The sequence below is a fragment of the Eptesicus fuscus genome, chromosome 16 (assembly GCF_027574615.1).
Source record: "Eptesicus fuscus isolate TK198812 chromosome 16, DD_ASM_mEF_20220401, whole genome shotgun sequence".
NCBI classification, from domain to species: Eukaryota; Metazoa; Chordata; class Mammalia; order Chiroptera; family Vespertilionidae; genus Eptesicus; species Eptesicus fuscus.
In genome coordinates this window covers 46,326,113-46,351,689 of record NC_072488.1, presented here as the reverse complement: position 1 = coordinate 46,351,689, position 25,577 = coordinate 46,326,113, and the positions used below count along the sequence as shown (strand labels likewise).

The window sequence follows — 25,577 nt, the reverse complement described above, 5'->3', positions numbered from 1 at the left end:
TCCATTGATTTTTAGAGAGAGTGGGAGAGAAATACCGATGTGAGAGAAACACATCGATTGGTGGCCTCCTGCACGTGCCCTGACCAGGGCCCAGGCTGGGGAAATTCTATGTATTTTTTCTTAGTGTTGTTATAAGCATTTATCTGCATTGTTATATAGCCCTTAATTTTTTAAGTATTATATTGGGAGTGATGACAGCAAGATGCCAGAATACAAAACTCTAGATGTCATTCCTTCACAGAGATACCAACTTAACAATAATATGTGTTATAAAAGCCTTATGAGAACTACAGAAAGCAGTTAGGAAGTCACAGTACCCCAGGCAGGCTCAAAGCCAAGAATAGTCACATTGTAGTGAGTAAAAAAAGCCATTTCATTTCAACTGCATCAGCCCCACCCATAAGCTATCACTGCTTGTGATTAGAGAGAAAAAACTGAACTCATGGCTTCTCCATTGGAAGGGAAAAAGAAGAGTGGAACATACATCCAACATTCTTGCTTTTAGGGAGACTGCCCAAAGTACTAATTTCTGCCTTGTCTATCTTGGAACACTAATGGGGAACTGTCATACCTTGGATGCCTGGGGCCACAGAGGATAAAAGAGAGTTTAGTGGCTTATTGCAGAGCCAGCCAGAGGGAACAAGAGACTACAAACTCCTGAAAAAGAAACCCACAAACCTCTGTGTTTGGGAAATTTCATGTAGAAGCTAAGAGAAGATGCATCCCCCATAAAAAGTTTGAGAAAACACCCTCTCCCTAAAGAATCTCTAGCCAGGCTACTTGGTGAAGTTCCTCTCCAGTACAAAGCATTTTCAATACACAAAAATAACCAAACACATGACAAAACAGGGAGACATTGTTCAATCAAAGAAACAAAGTAAATCTTCAGAACCAATCCTAAAGAAACAGAGATCGTGAATTACCTAAGAATTTATACTAATCCTCTTAAAGAAACTCAGTGTGCTACAAGAGAACATAACTAAATGAACTCAGGATAACAATACATGAGCAAAGTTAGAACATCAACAGAGAAACTATAAAAAAAAAAAAAACCAACAAAGATTCTGGAGATGAATACAGTAATTGAATTGAAAAGCTTGCTGGAGAGGATCAATGGGTTTGATCAAGCAGAAGAAAGAAGCAGTGACTAGTAAGACTGATCATTTGAAATTATCAAGTCAGAAACAAAAAGGTAAAAGAATGAAGAAAAGTGAAGAAAGTTTAAGGGATTGATAGGACACCATCAAGCAGAACAATATATACATTATGGGAGTCCAAGAAGAAGTAGAGAGGCATAATCAGGCAGAGAGTTTATCCTATATAATAAAAGGGTAATATGCAGATTGACCCTAATGGCAGAACAACCAGGAATGACCAGTCGTTATGATGCACACTGACCACAGGGGGAGCGCTGCTCAGCCAGAAGCAGGCTCATGGCTGGTCAATGCAGCGGCGGAGGTGGCGGGAGCCTCTCCCGCCTCCACGGCAGTGCTAAGGATGTCCTTCCCACAGGTATTGGGCCTAAGCCATTAGTCGGACATCCCCTGAGGGCTCCCGGGCTGCCAGAGGGATGTCTGACTGCCAGCTTAGGCCCGATCCCCCGGGGAGCAGGCTTCAGCCAGCAGGTGGACATCCCCCGAGGGGTCCCAGACTGTGAGGGTGCAGACAAGGCTGAGAGACACCCCCAAGTGCATGAATTTTCGTGCACCTGGCCTCTGGTGTGAATATATAATGGCCAGAAACTTTTAACCATCTGCGGAAGGAAGTGAATTTCAATAACTTTAAAGGACTCCGATGAGATGAAGCCAAAATGGCTTACACTGAGACACATTATAATTAAATTTTCTAAAGGCAAACAGAATTTTGAAAGCTTCAAAAGCACCTTATCATGAACAAGAGAGCCCCATAGATTTCTCAACAAAAACAGGTGAAAAGGGAGTAGGATGATATATTCAAAGTTCTTAAAGAAAGAAACTGCCAACGGAGAATACTACATCCAGCCAAACTTCTTCACATATTATGAAGAAATAAAGCCCTTCTCGAATAAATCAAAGCTGAGGAAGTTCATCACCACTAGATCTGCCTTAGAAAAATTGCTAAAAGTCCTTCAGATTGTAATGAAAGGACACTAGACAGCACAAAGCATACACAAATATAAAGTTCTCTAGTAAAGTTAAATATATAGACAAACAGAATTCTGTAATACTGTAAGGGTGGTGTGAAAATTGCTTTTAATTCAGATATAGAAATTAAAATATAAAAAAAAACTATAACTGTGTTAATGAATATAAAATTGTAAAGTGTAATGTAGGACATTAATAATAATAAGTGGAGGGGAAGATATAAAGGAGTAGTTTTGTATGTGATTATTACCAAATTAATATATTACTACAACTTTAAAATGTTTTGTAGCCTAGCCAGTTTGACTCAGTGGATAGAGTGTCAGCTGTAGATTGAAGGGTCCCAGGTTTGATTCTGGTCAAGGCCACATACCTCAATTGCAGGCTCCTCCCCTGCCCAGGCCCTGGTTGGGGCTCATGCAGGAGGCAACCAATGGGTGTGTTTTTTTCACATCGAGATTTCTGTCTAGTCTTTCCCTTTCTCTTCTACTCCCTAAAAATCAATGGAAAAATATCCTCAGGGGAATATTTAAAAAATAAATACATACATAACTACATACATACATACATACATACATACATACATACATACATAAAATGTTTTTGTAATCCCTGTGGTAAATACAAAGGAAATATCTATAAAAGAGGCACAAAAGAAAATGAGAAAAGACTCCAGAGCATATCATTACCGCCCTCCCCCCCAAAGAAAGCAAGTTAGAAAGACAGAAAAAGAGACAAAATGGATATAAAATGGTTTACAAAATGGCAATAGTAACTCCTTCCTGAAATTTCAGTAATCATTTTATATATAAATGGACTAAACTCTACAATCAAAACACTTCCAGTGGCTGAATGAATCTATAATAATAAAAGCATAATATGCTAATTAGATCAGACAGCCAAATGACCTTCCGGACCTCCTGCCAGACGACTTTCCAGACAAAGCTGGGGCTGCAAGGGTCAAGGCAAGCCACCGTGGCTGCGAGGGCCGAGCCCCTTGCTTGAATTTTGTGCATCGGGCCTCTAGTTAAAAAATAAAAAAAAACAAGATCCAACTATTTGCTTACATTAAAGAAGGGATATCTCAAATCAGCAACCCAACTTTATACTTCAGTGAATTGGTTAAACCTAATTGCAGACCCTTGCCAACCATAATTTTTTGGCTATGGTTTCTATATCATGTAGTTTTAAACTACATTATCTACCAAAAATAGAATTACATGATCCACCAGTCTCACTTTTGGATACATAGACAAAAGAATTGAAAATAATTGAAGAGATATTTGCACATCCATGTTCATTACAGACTTTAATTGTAATAACATAAATGGAAGCAACCAAGTATTTATTGACAGTTGAATAGATAAAGAAAATGTGGAGTATTATCAACCTAAAAAACAATGGAAATCCTGTCATGCTACAAATTGATGAACCTTGAGAACTAAGTGAAATAAGCCAGTCACAGATAAATAAATACTACATGATTCTACTTACATGAAGTATATAAAGTTGACAAACTCTAGAAACAAAAAGTAGAATGGTGGTTGCCAGGGGAATGGGGAAGAAGGGGAAAGAGCTAGAAATGCAGCAATTACAGTTACATTGTTGATCAGTAGGCATACAGTTTCAATTTAGCTAGATGAGAAAGTTCTAGAAATCAGTTTCACAATGTGCATGTATTAATACTATAATATTGAACATAAAATGGTTAAGATTATAAATTTTGCTAAAAATTCTTGACTACAATCCTATATAATAAAAGCCTAATATGCTAAGTGTCCGGTCATTCAGTCGGCCATTCAAAGTGCATTATGCTAATGATATGCTAAGGTTGCTCAACCACTCACTACGACATGCACTGTCCACCAGGGGGGCAGACGCTCCAACTGGTATGTTAGCTTGCTGCTGGGGTCTGGCCAATCGGGACTGAGTGAAACTGGCCGGACACACCCTGGAGCCCTCCTGCAGTCCCTCCCTGGCTGGCCAACCTCCCACATCCCTCCCCGGCCCTGATTGTGCACTGGTGGGGTCCCTCAGCCTGGCCTGCAACCTCTTGTAATCTGGGACCCCTCTGGGGATGTTGGAGAGCCGGTTTTGGCCTGAAGGCAGAACAACTGGTCACTATGACGTGCACTGACCACTGGCGAGTGCAGCGGCAGTGACAGGAGCCTTTCCCGCTTCCGCAGCAGTGCTAAGGATGTCTGACTGCCGGCTTAGGCCTGCTCCAAATTTTGTGCACCAGGCCTCTAGTAAAAAATAAGCATAATAGTAATATTTGTTCATCCATATAGTTGACATATAATTTATGTAAGTATTTCTCTTTTGGACATTTTTCTAAATTTTCTTGATTGTAGATAATGCTACAGATAGTGAACATTTTGTTTCTGTAGATCATTTCATCTATTACTTCTTAAAATAAATATCCAGGGAAAGTTGACCTTGGCAAAAGTTATACATATTTTTTTAAAACATTTTTTTCTTGATGTTTAGAGAGGGAGGAAGGGAGAGAGAGAGAGAGATAAACATCGATGAAAGAGAAACATGGATCGGCTGCCTTCTACATGCCCCACACTGGAATCAAGCCCACAACCCGGGCATGTGCCCTGCCCCAGAATCAAACCAGCGACTTCTTGGTGCATAGATCGATGCTCAACCACTGACCCATACTGGCTGGGAAGTTATGCATATTTTTATGGCTCTTGATAGAGATTACCTTTCAAAACACAGCTTTATTCTACTGCTCCTTTAAATAGTATTAATCTTAATGGCAGTTTTGCTAAAATTAAGGCAAATGATAGTTTCATTTTAAATGTTTTCTGTTTTACTACTCAGGATGTAGTGTTCATCTTTAGATGTATAAAAGAATAAGTCTGATAGTAAAAGTCTAGTTATTATAAGATTTGATAAAAGGAGAGATTTTATTTCTCCTGCCAAAGCAAGTACTGTATTTTTTTTTTTTGTAAGTACTGTGTTTTTAAAATTTTTCCTTTTTTTTAATACCTGAGAATTTTTTCTGATACCCTAGGAAGAGGTTAAAATTTTTCTCCCTTGTATCTTTTGTATAAATCAGCTTTAAAGTAACTTCATACCTTTACCATATTGCAGCCATAATGTCTTGGTCATAGTTGTTCAGTTAAATGGTTTGATGTAGAAAACATTTTATAGCATTTTATAGTGAAATAAATATATGGAAATCTTCAGTTGTACCAGTTTTTAAATATTATGTTATCTGTATTCTAGATACATGGCTGTTTTTGTAAATAAAAGTTTTATTGGAATTTATGCTTGTGCATTTATGTGTCTGGGTGCTTTCATACTACAACACAGAATTGAATACATAGTTGCAACACAACCATCTAGCCTCCAAAGCTCAAAATATTTACTATGTGGACTTCATAGAAAAAAATTCTCCAACCTTAATTCTACATCATTGCTTTTCAGTAGTGATATTAAATGATGAGGTTGCCTTAATTCAAGATTATTTTTATAACAACTATCATTTATTCTTTTTTTAATACTCTTTTAGTTGGAAGAAAAGAACTAGAATTACAACTATTTCATGTAGTATTGCATATAACTCAGGATTTTATGCAAAAGGAAAGTACTGAAACGACCCTGTTATTAGCTTGAGCACCTAAAAACCTAAGTGTCCTTTCCCACCTTTCCCTTCAAGACCACTTTCTTTGTATGCTCTCCTCTGCTCAGCAAGTCTCATAAGCCCAGGTTTATGAGATTGTCAGTTTCCTTGGTGGTCTCTGTAAGGTAGCTTTGAAAAAACTCTCATCAGACTGCTACTTACTATAGTAGAAATGAAAGTTTGAAAAATAAGTCAGTTTTTATTTGTCTTTATTTTATTTCTATAGATTAACATTACTACAGGATACTCACCGCTCACACCAGAGGGAATATGAAAAATATGTAGAAGATGTCAAGAGCTCAAAGAATGCCATCCAGAACCTAGAAAATTCATCAAATCAAGCTCTAAATTTTAAATTCTATAAAAGCATGAAAATTTATGTGGACAATTTAATTGACTGTCTTAATGAAAAGGTACATGACTATAGATATTTATATCATTTATTTTTTATAGAGAAATTCTCTTATCATATGATTTACAAAAAGCCTAAATTCCACAACAAATACTTAACTCTAGTATTTTTCCTTATACATTTTTATATGCTGTGATATTAAGCATTTGCTTAATATTGGATAGCTAGGATAGTATAAAGTTTTGTATATAAATGTATGTGTTAAACTTTCATCTGTTTTAGAAAAATTCCTAAAAAGTGAATTAAGTCAAAGGGTCTAGATATTCCTAAGGCTTATGAAACATTGCTAAACTATTCTCTAGAAAAATTGTATGTTTTATTTTTAGTTAACTACATTAAAAAAGGTTATTGTTTTCATATATTTATTTTTATCTCAGACATGTGTTGTTTTACTAACACATACACATGTAGCTTTTCTCCTTTTGAATTATTTTTCCCCTTGCCCGCTTATCTTTTTGGTTCAATTGGAGATTTCCCCCCCCCCTTTTTTTTCTTGGTGTTTTTTCTGCAGCTTTTTAGTGCTTTAAATTTTTAATCCTTTTTCATACTTGATGTATATAAACTTTCTAGTTTGTTTTGTCTTCTGGTTTTGTTTTTGCGATGGTTTTCCAACAATCACATTTTTTGAGAATTTTGTGTTAATCAGATTTATGAATCATATTTTTTTTTCTTCCTTTATAGTTTCTGGCTTTTTTATATACATTCTAAGTCCATATAGTAAGATCTTGTTCCCTTTTTTTAACCATTTTAGAAATACAGTACACTCTACTTTCTGCATTATTTTTTATTTACTATTATTTTAAGTTGACCACCTTTTAATATCACTTGGTAGTTACTTTCTGAAGTATTTATTACAATGTAGTTTTCTTCACTCATCCTTAAAAAATCACACTGTTAAAGTCTTACTAGTCTACACATTGATGTGTCCATAGCAGCATCTATCTATGAAACATCATTGGAGTGGAGGAAATTACCTCAGAAATACAAGAATGCCAGTTTCAATTAATCACTCATTTCTGCCTCACAGCCTTTTTACCTGTCTAGTCTCTTCCATTCTCCACTTTTTATCATTTTACCAGTTTTCTCAAGTTCCCCCCACCACCACACACACACAGACTGCTCCCTCAGCCTGTAAAATTGGCTACACCCAACAACCCATGGTTTTCTCCTCTTCTAGTTCAAACAAATAAAATTCTTATCTGTCCACTCTTACCTATGTTCCTGACTTCAGCCCATTTGGTTTTATTATTTATGACATTTATAGCTGTGTAGTACTGTAAGTTGATTTTCTGGTTTTATTAATATTGAAAGTATTAGCAGCTAGATCTGTTCCTCACAGCATTTTTTTTAAAACTAGAGGTGATAGTATGCAAATGTTTATATGAGAATTGAGCATATATACATGCTAATACATAAATGATTACATTTTATTATTGATGATCCACAAAATGTTACTTATATATGTATTGCAGATTATCAACATCCAAGAAATAGAATCATCCATGCATGCACTCCTTTTAAAACAAGCCATGACCTTTATGAAACGCAGGCAAGATGAATTAAAACAGGAATCAACGTATTTACAACAGTTATCACGTTAGTGTTTTACATCTTCAATATAATTCATTATTTATTATGCTAAATTATTAGCTAGAGAATAAAAATATTCCTGTATTTAAAAAATAATGTTTTTACGTATTTTTCCATGAATCTTTAACCGACTCCCTTCTAAAAATCCCAAAACATTTAGAGCTAGGATTTTAAAAGGTCTTAACCTTTTGCACTCAGATATTGAGTGTGACTCAACACGGTTAGCATTAGAATAAAGGAATTGAGAAAAAAGCAAGCGAGTGCAAAGGGTTAAGTCTTAAAACTAAAAAATACAACTTCCAGTTACTTAGTATTGAGACAAAATATGTATATGGCCATTTAATGACTATTTTGATATGAGTTGGCATAAATTCATAGACTTGATCAGAAATCTAACTTTATAAAATTTCCATGGCCCTTCCACAGATTGGTTATGGAGGTTAAAGAAATTCTGGTTGATTTCAGTATAGTATCATCCATAAAATCTCATTATTTAAGATTGGGGTGCTTTTAGTTCTCACACTGGTTTTGTATTTTCTAATATGTGTTTCTTTGATTAAGGTGCTCAAGGGATAGTGAAAGTAATGAGATTATCAAGTAGGTGATAATAGCAAAAGCAAAATGACTTTCAAACAGGACATTGAGTTGGTCAGGCATTATGGTACATGCCAAAATAGGAAATAATATGAATAACATATTGGTAATGCAAATGTATCTAGCATTTAGCTACAGGGACAAAAAAACTGGTGAAAACTACTAAAACAGGATCTGAGACAAAGAAATTAGAGGAATTTTGTTACTGTCCTCAATATATATTTTTTTAAGCTCCCAAACTCAATGCCTATTAATATTGTGATAGGGAATTAACGTTGCACTTTCATTGCATGATGTAATATAGAATTTAAACATATAACATATGTTTATAGACACACACACACACACGACCAAGATATAACTTTTGTTTTCAAAGTGTTTCACTTTATTTCTTTTGAAAATAGGCAAAGCTGAGACATCAACAAATGGAAGCTTGGTTATAGATGAAAAAACTCAATGGATTTTAGAAGAAATTGAATCTCGAAGGTAGCTATATAAAGTGAAGACTTAAAAGCATCATTGAGCAAGTATTTTTCACTACTTAAATATACTTAACTACATGGTATAATTAACCATAACCTAACAAATTAATTTGTGAGAATGATGTAAAACCAAAATAGCTTAGCAATCTTAATTAAATATAATTTAAACCCTCAATCCCAGGGTTTAAAGACACACTGGTGTATTTGGATCAGTCAAAAGGAATAAATAAAATGGCATTTATCAGGCTGGAAATTGCTGCTTAGTAGAAGCCAGTCCTAATTATATTGTTACCCATTTTTCAAAGTCTGGATAGCCTATGGGAATATCCTAAATGGGAATATCATAAGAAAAAAGAGGGAGAACAGCCAATTCAAAATAATGGCGCTTAAATGTCAAAAATATTAACATAAAATTGTGTGCCAATATAATGTATTTCTGGGCATTTTAAATGAATTATGACTTCTACCTTCTGTTTTAAAGCATTTACTTTCAGCAGGGGCTATTTTTCATTGATTTGGGGTTTATTGAAAAATACAGGGCACAAAGAAGACAAGCAAGGGCACTTTCTGGGAATTGTGATCATCAGGAAGGGACATCTAGTGATGATGAACTATCTTCAGCAGACACGGCTGACTTCCAAAAAAGTCAAGGTCAGCCACCAAGTTTCTAATGTATCTTTATTCGAAGTGGGAATTGCTTTGTATTGATTGTCCTTAAATACATAAGCTGTATAAAATAGGAAATTTTAGGGAAAAGAAGTGTTCTTGGAGACTTTTCCTACCTTTGAAAAACTGGGATAAAACGGAGGAGCAATGTGAGTATTACTGCATCTTTATAGTTATTTTCCCTCAGCCTTCCTCATTTCCTGTTATAAAGGAACCATGAACATTATGGGTTTCATTGCTCACCACGTACTTTCTATATTAACACTTGTAATTTAAAATAATTGAATATAGTAAAGCCATTTTACCTTTATGAGAAGGTAAAATATGTATAGTTGAAAGAGTTGTGGGCTTTGCAGTCAATGAGATGGCTTTGAAGAGGGCCTCCATTCAGTGTGATCTTGTACAGATTCCTTGACTTCCCTAACTCTGATGGTGTTTTCTTACTTGTTTATTGTCTGTAATAGGTAGGCTAGTAACACCTAACTTTTAGGAAAGATAGTTATGATGAAATGAAATCATGTATTTGTAATGTTTTATCATATAGCAGGGGCTCAATAAATGGTAGATTTTGTTAGTATTGATATTACTATTACTAAAGTAACTTTTTAATGAAAACTAGTTTATATGTCAATATCAAAGGAAAGTTTCAACTCAGTTGATTTAGTAGTTATATATGACTGCTTATAGGAAGCTCGGTTAAAATGCATAATAAAAACTCATTTTGTTCACAGGTGACATTTTACAGGATCATAAGAAGATCTTTGAAGATGTGCATGATGATTTTTGTAATATCCAGAATATTTTGTTAAAATTTCAACAATGGCGAGAAAAGTTTCCTGATTCTTATTATGAAGCTTTCATTGGTTTATGCATACCAAAGCTTTTAAACCCCCTAATACGAGTTCAGTTGATTAATTGGAATCCTCTTAAGGTATTTAAGCTTAACATATGAAAAATCCTGATCACATTAGTTACTTAAATTCCCTTGTTATCAAGTTAGCTATAAAATACCTCACCTTTAGAGTTGGAGTTGATAGTTGGTGATTTGGAGTAATAATCTATATCTATTCTTGGTTTGCACTTTATTTTTGAAGCTGAGTAACACTAAACACCAGTAAAGGAAACACTTTTTTTTTTTTAAAGCTGCTGCTTTGATAAGTTTAAGGTCACTCAAAAAATAAAGGTAGTTTTAGGCCGTAAGAATTTTAGTCTTGGAAAATCGACATGTACCAGGAATTCTGAAGTTGGAGATGACTTCTTGGGAATAGTTGGTTAGTGAAGCTAGTGCATTGAGGAGGAGGGATTTTAATGGGGATTTGAAAGGTATATAGGACTTAAATCGAGGGGAAACAGGAGAATGTATTTCGTAAAGGTGCATAGGGAGAAATAGAGTTCAAGAGGTAGACACTGCACAGTGTTCAGGTCCTAAATTAATATGTATGAACTTTCTTTGGTAAATAATGGGAGGAGTGACATGGTGAAAGTAATGATTTGGGAAATCTTAGCAGTAGGCTAACTTAGAGGGAAGGAAGATAAAAGGTGGGGGTATATATTGGAAGGATTTGCTGTAGCCCAAGTCCAAGGTGATGAATTCCTTACGTAGGGTGGTAGTAACAAAAAGAGAAAAAAGTTGATTACAAGAGGTGTTATGAAGCAAGAATCAGTAAAATGCTAAGAATAAACCTAACACCTCACATCCAAAGATAACCCCGACGTTTGGATTCTGGGTTGTTAGAACAATGGTAGTTTCATTAATAGAAATGGGGACTTTTCAGAGAGGGAACAGTTTTTGAAGGAAGTTTCACTTTGTAGAGAATGAAATAATAACAGGACATCTGTCTCGATATGCCTAATAAGGAAACAGAAATGAGATAATGAAATTATAGGAAGAGAGGGGAGCTGAAGGTGAAGATTTAACAAAGAGAAGGATGGCGTCATGTTCTTTTATCTTTCTCTGCCCTAGTCATGCATGTCTATTGGCTCTGTGTTAGGTATAGTATAGAAACCAAGCTTATCTCTAAGAAAATGGTAGGTAGTTGATGGGACAGCAGCCTAGTTGTTAACCACTCAAGCTGAATGGAGTACTCTGTTAGGCCCAGCAGAGATCTGTTCATTCATTCATTCATTCAACAAATAACTGGCCATTTGCTATTTGCCTAGTAAGCTAAATCACAGGCAAAATACATATTTGTGCTTAAGAGACTTTAGGGAGCCAGATATGAATTTTGCATGAGGTAAATAAATTTGTATAAATAAATAAGAATAGCACTTAATTGAGTTATCTTAAAAATGTGTATTTTGCTCCTGACAGTACTTGCAGTATGGTCAGCTTTTAATGCACAGTGTGCATTTTGGGATTTGTCATAAAAATGTATGAAACGCATGCATATTGCATAGACATCCTGTCTTACTCATGTCATCCTGCCTAGCCTTGGTGTACTAGTACTGTATATATGGAGTTAAATTATGGAATTATTTGCTTTTGATCTTTAGAAAGATCCATTAGTTACTGAAAAAGTTAGTCACTTAAAAATAAGCTAATGCTTAAGAATTCATTTATAACTGATAATTTTATTTATAAGTTTGATTCCATAGGTTTAAAACAGATGCCATGGTTCACATCTATAGAAAAATTTATAGATAATAGTATGGAAGATTCAAAGAAGGAAGATAGTTCTGATAAGAAAATCTTATCTGCTGTCATCAACAAAACAATTATTCCACGACTTACAGGTACTGTTTTGTAATCTTAATTAAATTGTTTTGGGGCAAAGTATAAGATCATTATTTTCTGTTACAGTTACAATTTTTTTCTCAGAAGTTTTTTAATACAAGAAAATGTAATAAGCAGTAAAAATCAACAGGTGTCATAATTTAAGCTGGTTAAAAAATGCTTCTTGGTGCAATTGATTTGCTATCAAACTGTTGATAATCTTTGGCCTTTAGCATTTGTGACATTAGTATTGCTTTTATAACTCCTAGGTCATTTATTAGTGGCACACTTCTATCCCTACTACATGTATTTTTTTCTCTTCCTTAACTTGTCCCCTTATGTTTCTCCTCAGTACTGCCCTGGCCAGTGTAGTTCAGGGTTCACTTCAGTTTCACGGTGGTGAATTTAAAGTGTAGTTTTTCCCAGCCACCTTTTAGTTGCATGATTACAAGAACAGACTCAATGACAAGGTGGATTTAACAAGGGGTGGTTTAGCCAGACAAATTCAGCAAAGCCCAAAAGGACAAGGAAATTGAGGATGTATGCAAATATGTAATGGTAATGATTGGTGTAGATTTTAAACCACAAGAGGCAGTAATCTTTGCTAAAACGCTTCGGTTGTTTACATGTAACAAGCAAAGCAATTGAGTAAATAATTGTGCACCACTGAAATTTTTGTTTCAGACTTTGTAGAATTCATATGGGATCCTTTGTCAACCTCACAGACAACAAGTTTAATAGTTCACTGCAGGATGATTCTTGAAGAACTTTCCACTTGTGAGAATGAAGTTAGTAAAGGCAAACAGGTAATAATTTCTAGAGTTAGAAATTTATTTATAAATCAATATAATTTATTATAAATCTTTGTTTACAGAAGAAGCACAAGAAGTAATTATCAGAAAACTATTTGGGAAAAAATATACTTAGTTCTGATTTATAGAAACTAGGGCTCTGGCCACTGTAGTTCAGTGGTTAAAGCATCAGCCTGCACACCAAAGGGTTGTGGGTTTGATTCCTAGTCCAGGGCACATACCTGAGTTGCAGGTTCAATCCTCCGCCCAGGTTGGGGAGCATTTAGGAGGCAATCAATTTATGTATGTGTATCTCTCTTCCCCCCTCCTTCATCCTCCCTTCCACTCTGTCTGAAAATCAAGGGAAAAAATATCCTCAGGTGAGGATTTAAAAAAACAACCGGCCCTAACCAGTTTGGCTCAGTGGATAGAGCGTCGGCCTGCGGACTCAAGTGTCCCAGGTTCGATTCTGGTCAAGGGCATGTATTTACCTTGGTTGCGGGCACATACCCAGTAGGGAGTATGCAGGAGACAGCTGATTGATGTTTCTCTCTCATCGATGTTTCTAACTCTCTATCCCTCACCCTTCTTCTTTGTAAAAAATCAATAAAATATATTTAAAAATAAAAATAAAGAAACAACAACCGCATTCTGATGAGGGTGTAAGTAAACAGGTTTTCTCATACACAGCCAGTGGGACTATAAATGGGATACCACTACTACTTCCTATATACATGGGCAGAAACTTGCATAGCAACATTATTCATAATAGCCCCAAACTGGAAACCATCTAAATGTCTTATCAGTAGCATTCATGCAACAGAACACTATACAGCAGTGAAAATGTACCAACTACAGTGACATGCAATAACATAGATGAACTAAGTTCTCTTGTACCTAATTGATATTTTAACACCTAATTCTGTGTGTGTACAAAATAAATTACTTCTTTTGGTAAATATATTTCAACCCCTGACTATCACTGATGCTTTTAAATTTTCAAATAATAGGACTTACTTATATCCATTGTTTCAAGAATGAAGAAAGCAATAGAAGATGATGTTTATATTCCTCTGTATCCAAAGAGGTAAGAGCTATTAATGTCTAGATTGTATAAAATAACCATGTAATACAGATTTAAGAATGTAATACAAAAGAAACTATACTAAGTATTTTCAAAGTGTATATATATACCTATTTAGATGCAAATTGAGATTTCAATATTTCTCAGTTACCTTCTATATACCATGTACAATGCTTGATACTTGGAGATAGGGTGGTTTGTTTGTTTTTAATGTTATTCTTAAGAACATGATAGGTGGCATAGCAGAGTAATTAAGAGCCCAGATTCACCAACTTTCTATAATAATAAAAGGGTAATATGCTAATTAGACCGGACATCTTTCCGGATGTCATTCCAGACGTCCTTCCGGACAAGCCAGGGCTGGAGGGAAGCCCACGTCCCGGGTGCCTGTGGGCGGCAGGACGGAAGCCAGCCCGGGTCCCCGGTGCCTGCGGGTGGCAGGAAGGAAGCCAGCCCAGGTCCGGGTACTAGAGGGAAGTCGGTGCCGGCAGTGGGGGGAAGGAAGGCCTACTCTTTCACGAATTTCATGCATCGGGCCTCTAGTTACTAGATAATGACCTTGGGCCTTTCTCTGTCCTCGAATGTAAAATGGGACATTAAATTAATGCCCACCTTAAAGGACAGTGTGAAGATGAAGAGTGTGCCGAACAATGCCTGGCACAGAGAAAGCACAGCAGAAGGCCTGGAACATCACTGAGGGGCCAGAAACTGTATCTGTGAATTCTGTATTTACTTAAATTATGAAAGAAGTCGTATTTGATACATGTTCATACATTTGCAAAGAAGACATCAGTTATAGTTATGGATCATGATCTAAGCTACCCAGCAAGTACTCACAGGATTGAAGAGTTAAATGTTATTTATATTTAAAATGAAGAGTCTTACTCCATCCCACTCCTGACCTCCATCCACCCAATTTTTGACCTTTCTCCATTGTGTACATGAATGCATGCAATAATAATAATCAGTAATTTTTTTTTACCTTTCCAGTTCCTTTTTGCAGTTAGAATTAAATACTTATATATTGTAATCTTATTTCCTCCCCCTTTCTAGAGCAAAGAAAGTATATTGTAAACAATTGTACATTGTTTTTTGGACTTAGTACATCTTTGAAATCTTCATATAAGTAGTTTGTCATCATATATATCATTATTAGTTTCCTCACTTCTTTTTTTAAGCTGCATTAAATATGCTATCATATAGATGTACTATAACTGATGGGCATATAAGTGGCAAACTATTACCAACAGTGTTGTGAATAATGTTACAGATATTCTGTACATGTGTAAGTATATCTACAGAAGCCATCCTCAAAAATAGGTTTCTTAGGTCAAAGTGTGCATGCATTTGTAATTTTTATATTATCAGAACACCTCCATTTATATTCCATTAAAGCTTAGTTTGCTTGGTTAAAAAAATACAAAACACTCAGTTTTTTAAACTCTGGTTCTGAAAGATTAACAATTGTTTGTATTTTCTCCTTTGTCTTTCATTTCACATTAGTGCTGTAGAAAACAAAACATCACCACATTCAAAGTTCCAAGAAAGACAATTCTGGTCAGCTCTAAAGGTAAGCAGAGAACTGCAAAAATAAAGAATTTTCTTTTATCTCCAGTTTACTATGTATTCCATTACTATATCAATAAACTCTGTGAAGGACCAGACTATTCTTGGCCACATAGTCCCTGTTGAACTATTCAGCTTTGCTGCTGTAGTGTAAAAACAGTTAACAGTAGTGTAAAATGAGCATGGCTATATTTCAATAAAACTTCACTTATGGACACTGAAATTTAAATATATAATTTTCACATGGCACAAAATTTTCTTCTACTTTTTTCAATCACGTCAAAATATAATAACCATTCTTAGTTCACCAACTCTACAAAAACAGACGGTAAGTTGGATTTAACCCACAAACCATAGTTGGCTAACCCCTGGACTAAAAGATTAATCAGTGGCAATAGGGATGGTAAAGAGAAGATGGGTTCAAAAGATATGTAGGCTGAATCACTGAAAGGACTTGATGACTAATTAATAACATGTGAAGGATGTATAGTGCTAGCCAAGGTTCTGACTTTAGCAGCCTCGTAATTTATGACATTCTTTGGGGCCATTGGAGGGGATACAGGAAGAACAGGTTTGGGAGGGAAGATAAGATCTGTTTTAGACATAGTAAACTGAAGATTCCTGATAGAGGTCTAAGAGGCTATTGGATATGTGAGTCTGAATTATAAGGGACAAATCTGAGCTAGAGATTTGCAGGCCAACCACATGTGGTATTTGGAGCCATAGTCATGAATCCAATCTCTGAGGAGATTGGATGAAGCATGAAAAGAAGGCCCAGGGCAGACCTTCAAAAACACTGACATAACAGGTGGGCAGAGAAAGTAGAGTCTTCAAAGAAGCCTTAGAATGAACTATGAAACTTAGAATGGTCACAAAAGAGTTCTGGGATCAGGGAAACTAAGCAAGGGGTTATCGAGAATTAAGACAGTGTTAAATGCCAGTGAAAAGAATTAGGAGAAAGCCTGAAAATGTTTATCAGAGTTGACTATTAGGAGATCATAGGTGACCCCAGCAAGAATAGATTCAGTAGAGTGAATTCATGTTTGTCATGTGGTTGAGTCAGGAAAAGGGCTTTCCAGGAAGAGGGAGCAATATCACAAGGACAATGTATAAAAAAGCATTGTATATTAGTACAATTTCATGTAGTTTAGCACTTAGAGTAATAAATACAGTATTGGAAAGAAAGTGGAAAGCACTAAAATTCATAGATCTGGATTTAGAGGAGGGAAAGGCAACCCATATTAATTGTATTAGAATTTCTTTTGAGTATTTTATCCAACTTATCTCCAAATTTACAGGTTATTATTTATCTTATATATACACGCAATGAGGCTCTCGGTTTTGATTGATTTCTCAAGGTCTACATTGGTAGCAGTGGCACTGGCTTAAAGGCAGTCCTTTATGAATCCTGGGGTCCTGCGGTCTTACATATAGTGGCTCCAGACTCTGGGAGAGTATGGATTGAGGAGGAAGGTTGTTGATTTGTAAAGGCTCCCAGCACATTTATTTGAGATGGATTTTGGGTGGTTGTCCTAAAAAATGAAAATAGGATGAGCACATATGTCGAGGTTGGAATGTATATGTATCAGGTATTTATTTAGACATTTTTTATTGATTCTAAAATTGACAGTTCCAATTAACTATTTGTAGTGAAAGATTAAAAGTTTGACCAACTTATTATGTTTGTTGGAGACTATTCTAGTTTTCCTTTGGAGAAAAGGTACATAGTCACTTGACATGTTATTTTATTTTAGCTCTTCCGCAATATTCTTTTTTGGACTGGACTCCTCCCAGATGACACCTTGAAAGAGCTAGGACTGGGGAAGCTACTAAATCGTTACCTTATCATAGCTCTTCTTAATGCCGTGCCTGGGCCAGATATCATTAAAAAGTGCAACCAGGTGAGTTACATATGATATGATTCTAATTTTATCATCATTTTTTAATTCAATTTTTAAAATCTGTCTTGTTGCAAAATAATTAAAATTGTGATGTTCACATAATAAACAAGTCTATCTAACAGACTAGAAACCCAGAGAGACTCCTCAGTATTTAAAAATGAGCATACTGGTTAATTGTTTACAAAAAGAATGTTAGATCCTTACTTCCCACTAAATACCTACATAAATTTCAAGTGAAATAAAAAATTAAGTGTTAAAAATGAAATAAAGTATTATACTAAAAAGATAAATGACTTGATGATAAGGGAGTCCTTTCTGAGCATAAAAGCAGAAGAAATTAGGGAAAAAAGTGATAGATTTGATAAAGACATAAAACTTCAGTGGCTCAAAAAATATTAACCAAAAAGGTATCAAGATTTTTCATCACTGTTAAAACTGGAAGATGGGTTCATTGAGCCCATTATACTTATTCGTTCTCCTGTTGTTTATGTTTGAAATTTTCTACAATAAAAAGTTAAAATGAAAGTAAATTGAAAAACAGAAATAAAAGTTGTCAGGGGTGGGCAGAAGTAGCTTAATAATCTATAATAATAAAAGCATAATACGCAAATCAACCGAATGGCTGAACAGTGGGACGACCACACTATGACACCCACTGGTGCCAGACCAGCCAAGGCGGGTGTGATGCAATTGGTCAGGGGCCCAGCCATCGCCCCATGATCACCCTGCAGAGTGAGGCCCAGGCCACCGACTGGCGGACTGTGGTGGGTGGGCGTGGCCTCCTTCTGTGGGGTACGATTGATCGCCCCAAAGAGAAAGGCCCAGGCCACCTTCTGTGGGCGATAGATGGGGGTGCTCTGCAATCGATCGCCCCACGGAGGGAGGCCCAGGCCACTGGCCGAGGGTGATCGCTGAGGGGGAGGCTCCGCAATTGCCCCAAAAAGGGAGGACCAGGCCACCCTCTGCAGGGCGATCGATTGGGGGGTTCTGCGGAACCAGGAAACTGGGGGTGTGTGGCTGGCAGTGCACATGGGCAGTGCCAGGCCAAGGCAGGTGTGTGTGTGGGGGGTAAGGGGACTGCGAAGGCCTACCCTTGCATGAATTTCTTGCATTGGGCCTCTAGTCTATATATATAAAAGCCTAAGCGACCGTTCGACTGGTAGCTATGATGCACACTGACCACCAGGGGGCAGATGCTCAATGCACAGGCATGAAAACATGGAATAGACTGATGAATCTCAGAGGGGATGGGGAGGGGGAGGGAGAGGGTGAGAAGAGATTAACCAAAGATATTACATGCATACTAGAGGCCCGGTGCAGGATTCGTGCACTGGTGGGATCCCTCGGCCTGGCCTGTGGGGATCAGGCCGAAACTGGCCTGGTGCACAGATTCATGTACTAGTGGGGTCCTTCGGCCTGGCTTGCACCCTCTTGCAATCAGGGACCCCTTGGGGGATGTCGGGACTGCTGGTTTCGGCCCAATCCCCACAGGCCAGGCCGAGGGACCCCACTGGTGCACAAATCCATACACTGGGCCTCTAGTAACTAATAATACAGTAATTAATAAATTATAAAATAAGAATAAACTTTTTTATTTACAACTGTAAATCTACTTTTGCCCACCCCTGTATATAACAGGGATTAATATCCACATACAAAAAAGCTCTTTACAAATCAGTAAACAATTCAAACATTCCCATTAAAAATGGCCAAAAGACATTCAACAGGCAATTCACAAAAAACTAATATGCAAAATAACCTCTAAACATGTCGGAAAGATTACTAATAGAGAAATGCAAATAGTACAATGAGGATATTATTTTACCTGTTATGTTGGCAAACTTATTGCTGTTATTTTCATTCCCAGTGCTATCATAAGCACTGGGAGGCAACAGCCCCTTACCATTCCAGATCCACCTGACGTGTGGCACGGCAGTTCTGGAGAACAATCTCTGCGCTGTGGAAGGAGGGATACAACTCTGGAAACTGTTTTGGCATGATTGATACAAAACCTATAAAGTTCATACCCTTTGACTTAGGATAAATTCCTAGAAGTAACATTGCTAAGTTAAAAATCAGAGGTGTACATACAGATTTGAAGTATAAGGGAATATTAGTATACCATTATTTTTAACAGAAGTTAATTAAAAACAACCTAAATGTCCAAAATCATTATTGTCTGTCCATAAGATAAAAATCACATTGTTGAAGAACTTTTAAGAATATGAGAAAAATTACTTTAAGCTTTACATTTTAAATATATATATATATAAACATTAGGTTGTAGATCCTAGCCAACCATAATTTTTCTGGCTATGGTTTCTTTTTCATGTAGTTTTAAACTACATTATCTACCAAAAATTTAAATCATCATCCATGCGGTGTGTGTCAGGTTCCATATAGTCTCCTTTGACCACAGGAGTGTGCCATGCAGTAGAGAAGACATATGACGTTCCCTCCACAGCTTGTGGCTAGAAAACCAAGCCAAGATCTTGTGGTTTTATTTCCTTGGATCATTTATGAAAAAGCTACATGATTCCATGAGACTCTTATTGAGACCTGTAATACAAAACAAAGGGAAAGCCTGATGCAAATAATACAAACCAGTAAAGTCTGGTTTCAGAACTTTAAAAAAGAGATGCAGTTAGCATAACAAAACTTATAGGGCTTTCTGCCTTTAGGCTAAGCAAAGCATCTGCATTTTTTATGGGTAATTGCAAAAAGTGATTAAGGAGTTGGATACATCTTTTTTCTCACCTGTGTTTTCAGTGGTAACCAATCAGATTTATTTTAGAAAGTACTTCATATAACATTTAATAATATAGGGTGCATGTCCCTTCTCCCTTTGACTTTATATAAGTAGTGATCTTGATGTTATCAACTGGACCATAACCTATTTGATTGTCTAAGAATTTCTTTGAATAGTATGACCTCAGGTTTTTCCTTTCTCCCCTTTTCTTTCCTTTTTATTCTTCCTCTGCTGTGAAGTTTTTATTTTGTTAACATTTTTGTTTTTACCAAAACTTTTCCCCAAGTCATATTACTTTTACCTTTTTTTCCAAAAGAAAAATTGAATGCACTTACATGGACTTTTTATGCTTCCATAGAGATTTAAAGCAATGTATTAAATTAGAAGAAAATCAAAACCATACTTTTTTTTTCCTGTGTATCTTAGAATTACCTACTTGATTCCTTAACTCTTAATTTGTTTATGTAGATCATACGCTAATGAAACCAGACAACAAATGGGTCCAGGCTGCTTATCACTACTTAAGCCAATTAAGAGGGACAGGTTTGAATCATGTATGAGCTTTTATTCAGTAACTAGAGGCCTGGTGCATGAATTCGTGCACCAGTGGAGTCAGGCCAGCCTGCCCCAGTCGGGCGATGGGGCCTGGCTGGCAGGGGGGAGGGGCAATGGGAAGTTGGCTGGCCGGCCCCACCCCCTGATCGAACTCCAGGTTGAACTGGTCGAACTCCCAGTTGGGGACAATTTGCATATTAGCTTTTTGTTACATAGGATGCTGGCAGAATGGGAGAGCTACAGGTCATCCACAAAAATCTGCACTAACACCTCCTACTAGCTGGCTGATTATATAGGGACTAGGGGCCCCGTGCACGAATTCATGCACCTTGAAGGGAACTGTGGACCGCGAGGCTGCAGTGGGCACAGGGGCGGGTCTCAGCTTATCCTCCACACCCTTGCCTAGCCCCTCCTGCCATGGCCCCCAGTCCTGTCTGCTGGCAGCCCCGCTACCACCGCCACCTCTCCCATGCGCTGACAGTGCCGGCCCCACTCACACCCGCTGACGGCACGGAGCCAGTGGGGCTGGCACCAGCAGCGGGTGTGAGCAGGGCTGGTGCTGTCAGTGGGTGTGAGCGGCGGCTGCTGCCCCAATTGCCCCTCAGGAGCAGGGGGAGGTGGAGAAGCCATCAGGGGCAATCGGGGCTGACAGCTGCCGCTCGCACCTGATGACAGTGTTGAGCGATCAGGCCGGTGCTGGACACCAGCAGCAGGTGCGAGCAGCAGCTCCAACACTGGCTGCAGGTGTGAGCAGGGTCAGTGCTGGCAGCGGGTGTGCGAGGCGGCTGCCAGCCCCGATCGCCCCTCAGGAGCAGGGGGAGATGGAGAAGCCCTGAGGGGCGAGTGGGACCCGTGCCATGCGCCAGCAGCGGGTGCGAGTGGGGCTGGCGCTGACAGCAGATGCAAGCGCCAGCAGCAGGACTGTGGTGCATGGGAGCAAAGAATTTTCAGTAACCACCAGAGGCTCGCCCTAATGACAGCGACCGGCACCCCACCTTGGTCTGGTACCCCCGCTCACCTGTTCCACCATCCCACTGCGGCCAATGCCCACCATGTTCCGCACGCACCCCCCGGTGGTCAGCCCACGTCATAGCGAACGGTTGTTCTGCTGTTCGGTCTATTTGCATATTAGGGTTTTATATATATATGAAGAAAGGCTGCGTGCAAAGAGGCAGGGTGGAGGGATGGCTTCAGAGTCTGTGGTCCAGGATCTTGAAGTCCGATAACAAGGTAGTTAATTTTCTGTGATGTTAAAAACTGATCCACCTGTTCCTGGGACCTTAGAATGGCCAGCCTTCCTAAGGCAATTCCCAGAGGGGGTCAGGGTCCAAGCATAGCAACCAAATGAAAGTGTCTCCTGTCCTTTATCCATTCTCAAAATGTATTTTCTTTTCGAGTAATGGACCCATCCGGGCCCAGATGTCTCATCCTTTCACAGCCCTGTTTTCTTCTTGTAGCACGGCCTCCAATTTCCCAGGTTCTGTAGGAAAACCTCTTCCCTATAGTTAGTAAGGTGAATAATCATTAAACGACTGTGGTCCTATTCTTATTGTGTGCCCTTCACCCCTATCACTAGATCACCCAATATCTTAGTGAAATAATACCAAATGTGTTTTATAGCTGTGTAAACTAAAAATGTTTTGTGTAGGCATTTCTGGTGTTTAGTTGTAAATAGTGTTTTGTACAGATTTAATGGCTCAGGAATACAGAGTATAGAAAGTATTACAAGTACCACTAGAAAGTATTCGTCAAGAGTAGTCTATTTTAACCTCTTAGTATTAAAGTATGATTGCTTAAAATGTGTATAACCCCTTGACAAAGAAAGGAAAAATTCTCAAAATTTACCTGCATGATCATTATGAAGATTAACTGGCATCATGTTAGCTGAAGTCCTTAGATGATAACTGTCATTATTAAAACCAACCATTTATTTTATCAGATAACAGCATATTTACCAGAAAAATGGTTTGAAAATTCTGCCATGAGAACATCTATTTCCCAGCTGGAAAACTTCATCCAGTTTTTATTGCAGTCTGCACAGAAACTATCTAGAAGTGAATTCAGGTAATGCATATTTAATTGTACCTCCATAAGCATAACTCAAGGATTCTATTATATTCTCAGCAATTTTTAGAAAGATTTTATACTTTTACAAACCTGTTGAGACTATTGCTGTAGAATTACTAGATTTTTTAAAATATATATATTTTATTGATTTTCTTTTTTACAGAGAGGAAGGGAGAGAGATAGTTAGAAACATCAATGAGAGAGAAACATTGATTAGCTGCCTCCTGCATACCTCCTACTGGGGATGTGCCCGCAACCAAGGTACATGCCCCTGACTGGAATCGAACCTGGGACCTTTCAGTCTGCAGGCCGACGCTCTATTCACTGAGCCAAACCAGTTAGGGCTACTAGATATTTTTTATGTGCAACCTTTGGAATAACTATTTTATACTCACACCTCATGCATCTATATAGTTCATATTTTTAAATGTAAATCTCTTCCAAAATAAGCACTTCCAGAAAACTATAGCACAGGGGAATTTAGAATTAAAAATGTAAATTTGAAAAAAAAAAAATCAAAAGTTTCTTATTAAGCATGTTTTTAATATGTTTTAAATTTTCCTGGGCATTTTTAAAGTCTGAACACTTTTTAAGTACAGGTCTGCAGTTTGCAGCCTGGTGTTTACCCAACAGTAGCCAGGTCTCTGTTTTGCATATCTCATTCCTAGCATTGGATGTCTGGGGCTTAAGAACAGTAGTGTTCTGATGAACCACCTCTCCAAAACTAGAAAGCCCAGATCTGTGGCATTAGGTGATGCCTGTGGGGTAAATACTCCCCCTGAGGCTCCCACCATAATAGCCCATACAAGCTGGTAGCAGCACACCACAACTCAGATTTCTGATGACTCTGTGCCTTTCTGCATTTGACAGTCATTCACATTCACGTTCTTCCAGAATAATACACAAAATAGTATGAATTTATAAGTATGTGGAGAAAGTAGCATCTGAATATATAATGCTATTTTAGATATTGGCTTAAGGTAAAGTTTTTGTTTCAGATAAACAACTGATGATTCACTGTGTTCTCCTACATTGCATTTTTAAGGAGGAAATGCTTTTTGTTTGTTTGTTTTTCAGGGATGAAGTCAAAGAAATAATTCTTATTCTGGTGAAAATAAGAGCTTTAAATCAAGCAGAATCTTTCATAGAAGAGTATCACCTAGACCATCTTAAACCAGTAATTAACCAAGTTTGAGTCAACTTTATAGGAAAGTACTAAAGGAGATTTTAGTGCAGTCACACTCTGCTCCTTTGCTGGGGGCGAAAAAAGCTGGTGCTTCTTTATTCCTAGTAATGGAGGCGAGGATTTGAAAACAAAACACTGGTTTCATCCCTTCATTCCCTCTGTTTCAGGAAAGGCTGCCCTCCTGATTCTGTGGAAATTAAAGCACATGGGCAGTTAAGAGTTTAACATATGTATTTCCCTTTGATTCTTGTGGCAGCTTTTCCAATTTAAGAGAGGAGTTGGCAAGACCTTGCTTGTAGCTGCTTTGACTTTAGTGAGTCTTCTGTCCTGATCCACAAAAATGCCTTTTAGTTCTCTTCATTTTAATATTTGATTAAAAGTGTAAATCAAAAGCTTATGTACAAATCAGTTTAAATGGAAATCTTAATTGGAATGAATTATTTAAGTATTAACTGATTACGGCTTTTTAAGGCTTTGATAACTATGATTATCAAATTGTCCTTCAGAAATATATACGTGTATGTACCAACACAAGTGCAAGAGAGGCCATGAATCCCCCAGCAATCATTTTTTAACTCTGCAAATTTAATCGGTGAAAATATCTTGTTTGAATTATGTGTTTGGGCTATTAGAGAGTGAATACTTGTTCTTTGGCCATTTATAATTCTTTTTGACATGTTCATTCGTCATTTTCCTATGGATTTGTGAGAGCTTCATATATTTAAAGATAATGTTTTGAATGTCCTGTGTCAGTTGCCATTTTTCATTTAATTTTGTGTATATTTTTGGTATAATAAGGCATTACTTGTTGGGTAGTTACTACTCTTTTATTATAATTTTTATCATAAAAAGCCAATTTAGATAAGAAATAGGTATTTTAAGTATCAGAACATGTAATTCATTTTCTGGATAAAATATTTGTATAATTAAGAAAATCTGAGGCAAGGGATAGAATTGAGAATCTTTTTCAAAGTGAAAGATTACTAATAATATTTCTTAAATCTATATGTAAAATAACTCAGTGGCAACCCTAAATACATATTTTGCATAGCTGCCCAAAAGATAATCAGGAAAAAATGGATTTTTTTGTAGGATTTCAGCATTTGGCCTCTGACACTATCACCCCTAACTTCGAAGCTGCATATATTTTAATGGATTAATGTCTTTTTTAAGTTTATTTTAGTTACACAGATTATACAAGAATAGAGTCTCATCTAAAAGATTCAAACCATTGCTGAAAAGCATTTAGCATTCCCACACAATTATTGTTCCCAGAGGTAATTGCTGTTTTCATTTCAGTGTTACTCTTTCAGACCTTTTCTCTTTTTACGAGAGAGAGTGAGTGTGTGTGTGTGTGTGTGTGTGTGTCTTTGTTGTTTACGTAAATGACAGTATTTATTGCTTTACTGCATATGAAATTTGTAAAATTTTTTACTCTGTAAGTAATACACATTTGGGAACTTC

At 37.1% G+C, this 25,577-nt stretch overlaps 1 protein-coding gene across 6 annotated transcripts in view; it reads left to right on the top strand.

Annotated features, from left to right (window-relative positions):
* Nucleotides 1–25,577, top strand: part of GCFC2 (GC-rich sequence DNA-binding factor 2) — a 35,650-nt gene extending 10,073 nt beyond the window's left edge. Inside the window, exons 6-17 of one of the 6 annotated variants that reach the window (XM_028154318.2) lie at nucleotides 5,984–6,170; nucleotides 7,642–7,765; nucleotides 8,758–8,839; nucleotides 9,374–9,486; nucleotides 10,233–10,432; nucleotides 12,084–12,234; nucleotides 12,899–13,020; nucleotides 14,016–14,092; nucleotides 15,593–15,659; nucleotides 17,410–17,556; nucleotides 22,800–22,924; nucleotides 24,005–25,577. In XM_028154318.2, the coding sequence (XP_028010119.2) occupies nucleotides 5,984–6,170; nucleotides 7,642–7,765; nucleotides 8,758–8,839; nucleotides 9,374–9,486; nucleotides 10,233–10,432; nucleotides 12,084–12,234; nucleotides 12,899–13,020; nucleotides 14,016–14,092; nucleotides 15,593–15,659; nucleotides 17,410–17,556; nucleotides 22,800–22,924; nucleotides 24,005–24,122 (1,513 nt within the window). In that variant the 3' untranslated portion in view covers nucleotides 24,123–25,577. Of the gene's footprint in view, nucleotides 1–5,983; nucleotides 6,171–7,641; nucleotides 7,766–8,757; nucleotides 8,881–9,373; nucleotides 9,487–10,232; nucleotides 10,433–12,083; nucleotides 12,235–12,898; nucleotides 13,021–14,015; nucleotides 14,093–15,592; nucleotides 15,660–17,409; nucleotides 17,557–22,799; nucleotides 22,925–24,004 lie in introns of those variants that run through there. The other 5 variants (XM_054728032.1, XM_054728033.1, XM_054728034.1 and 2 more) reach the window with 5 other exon arrangements.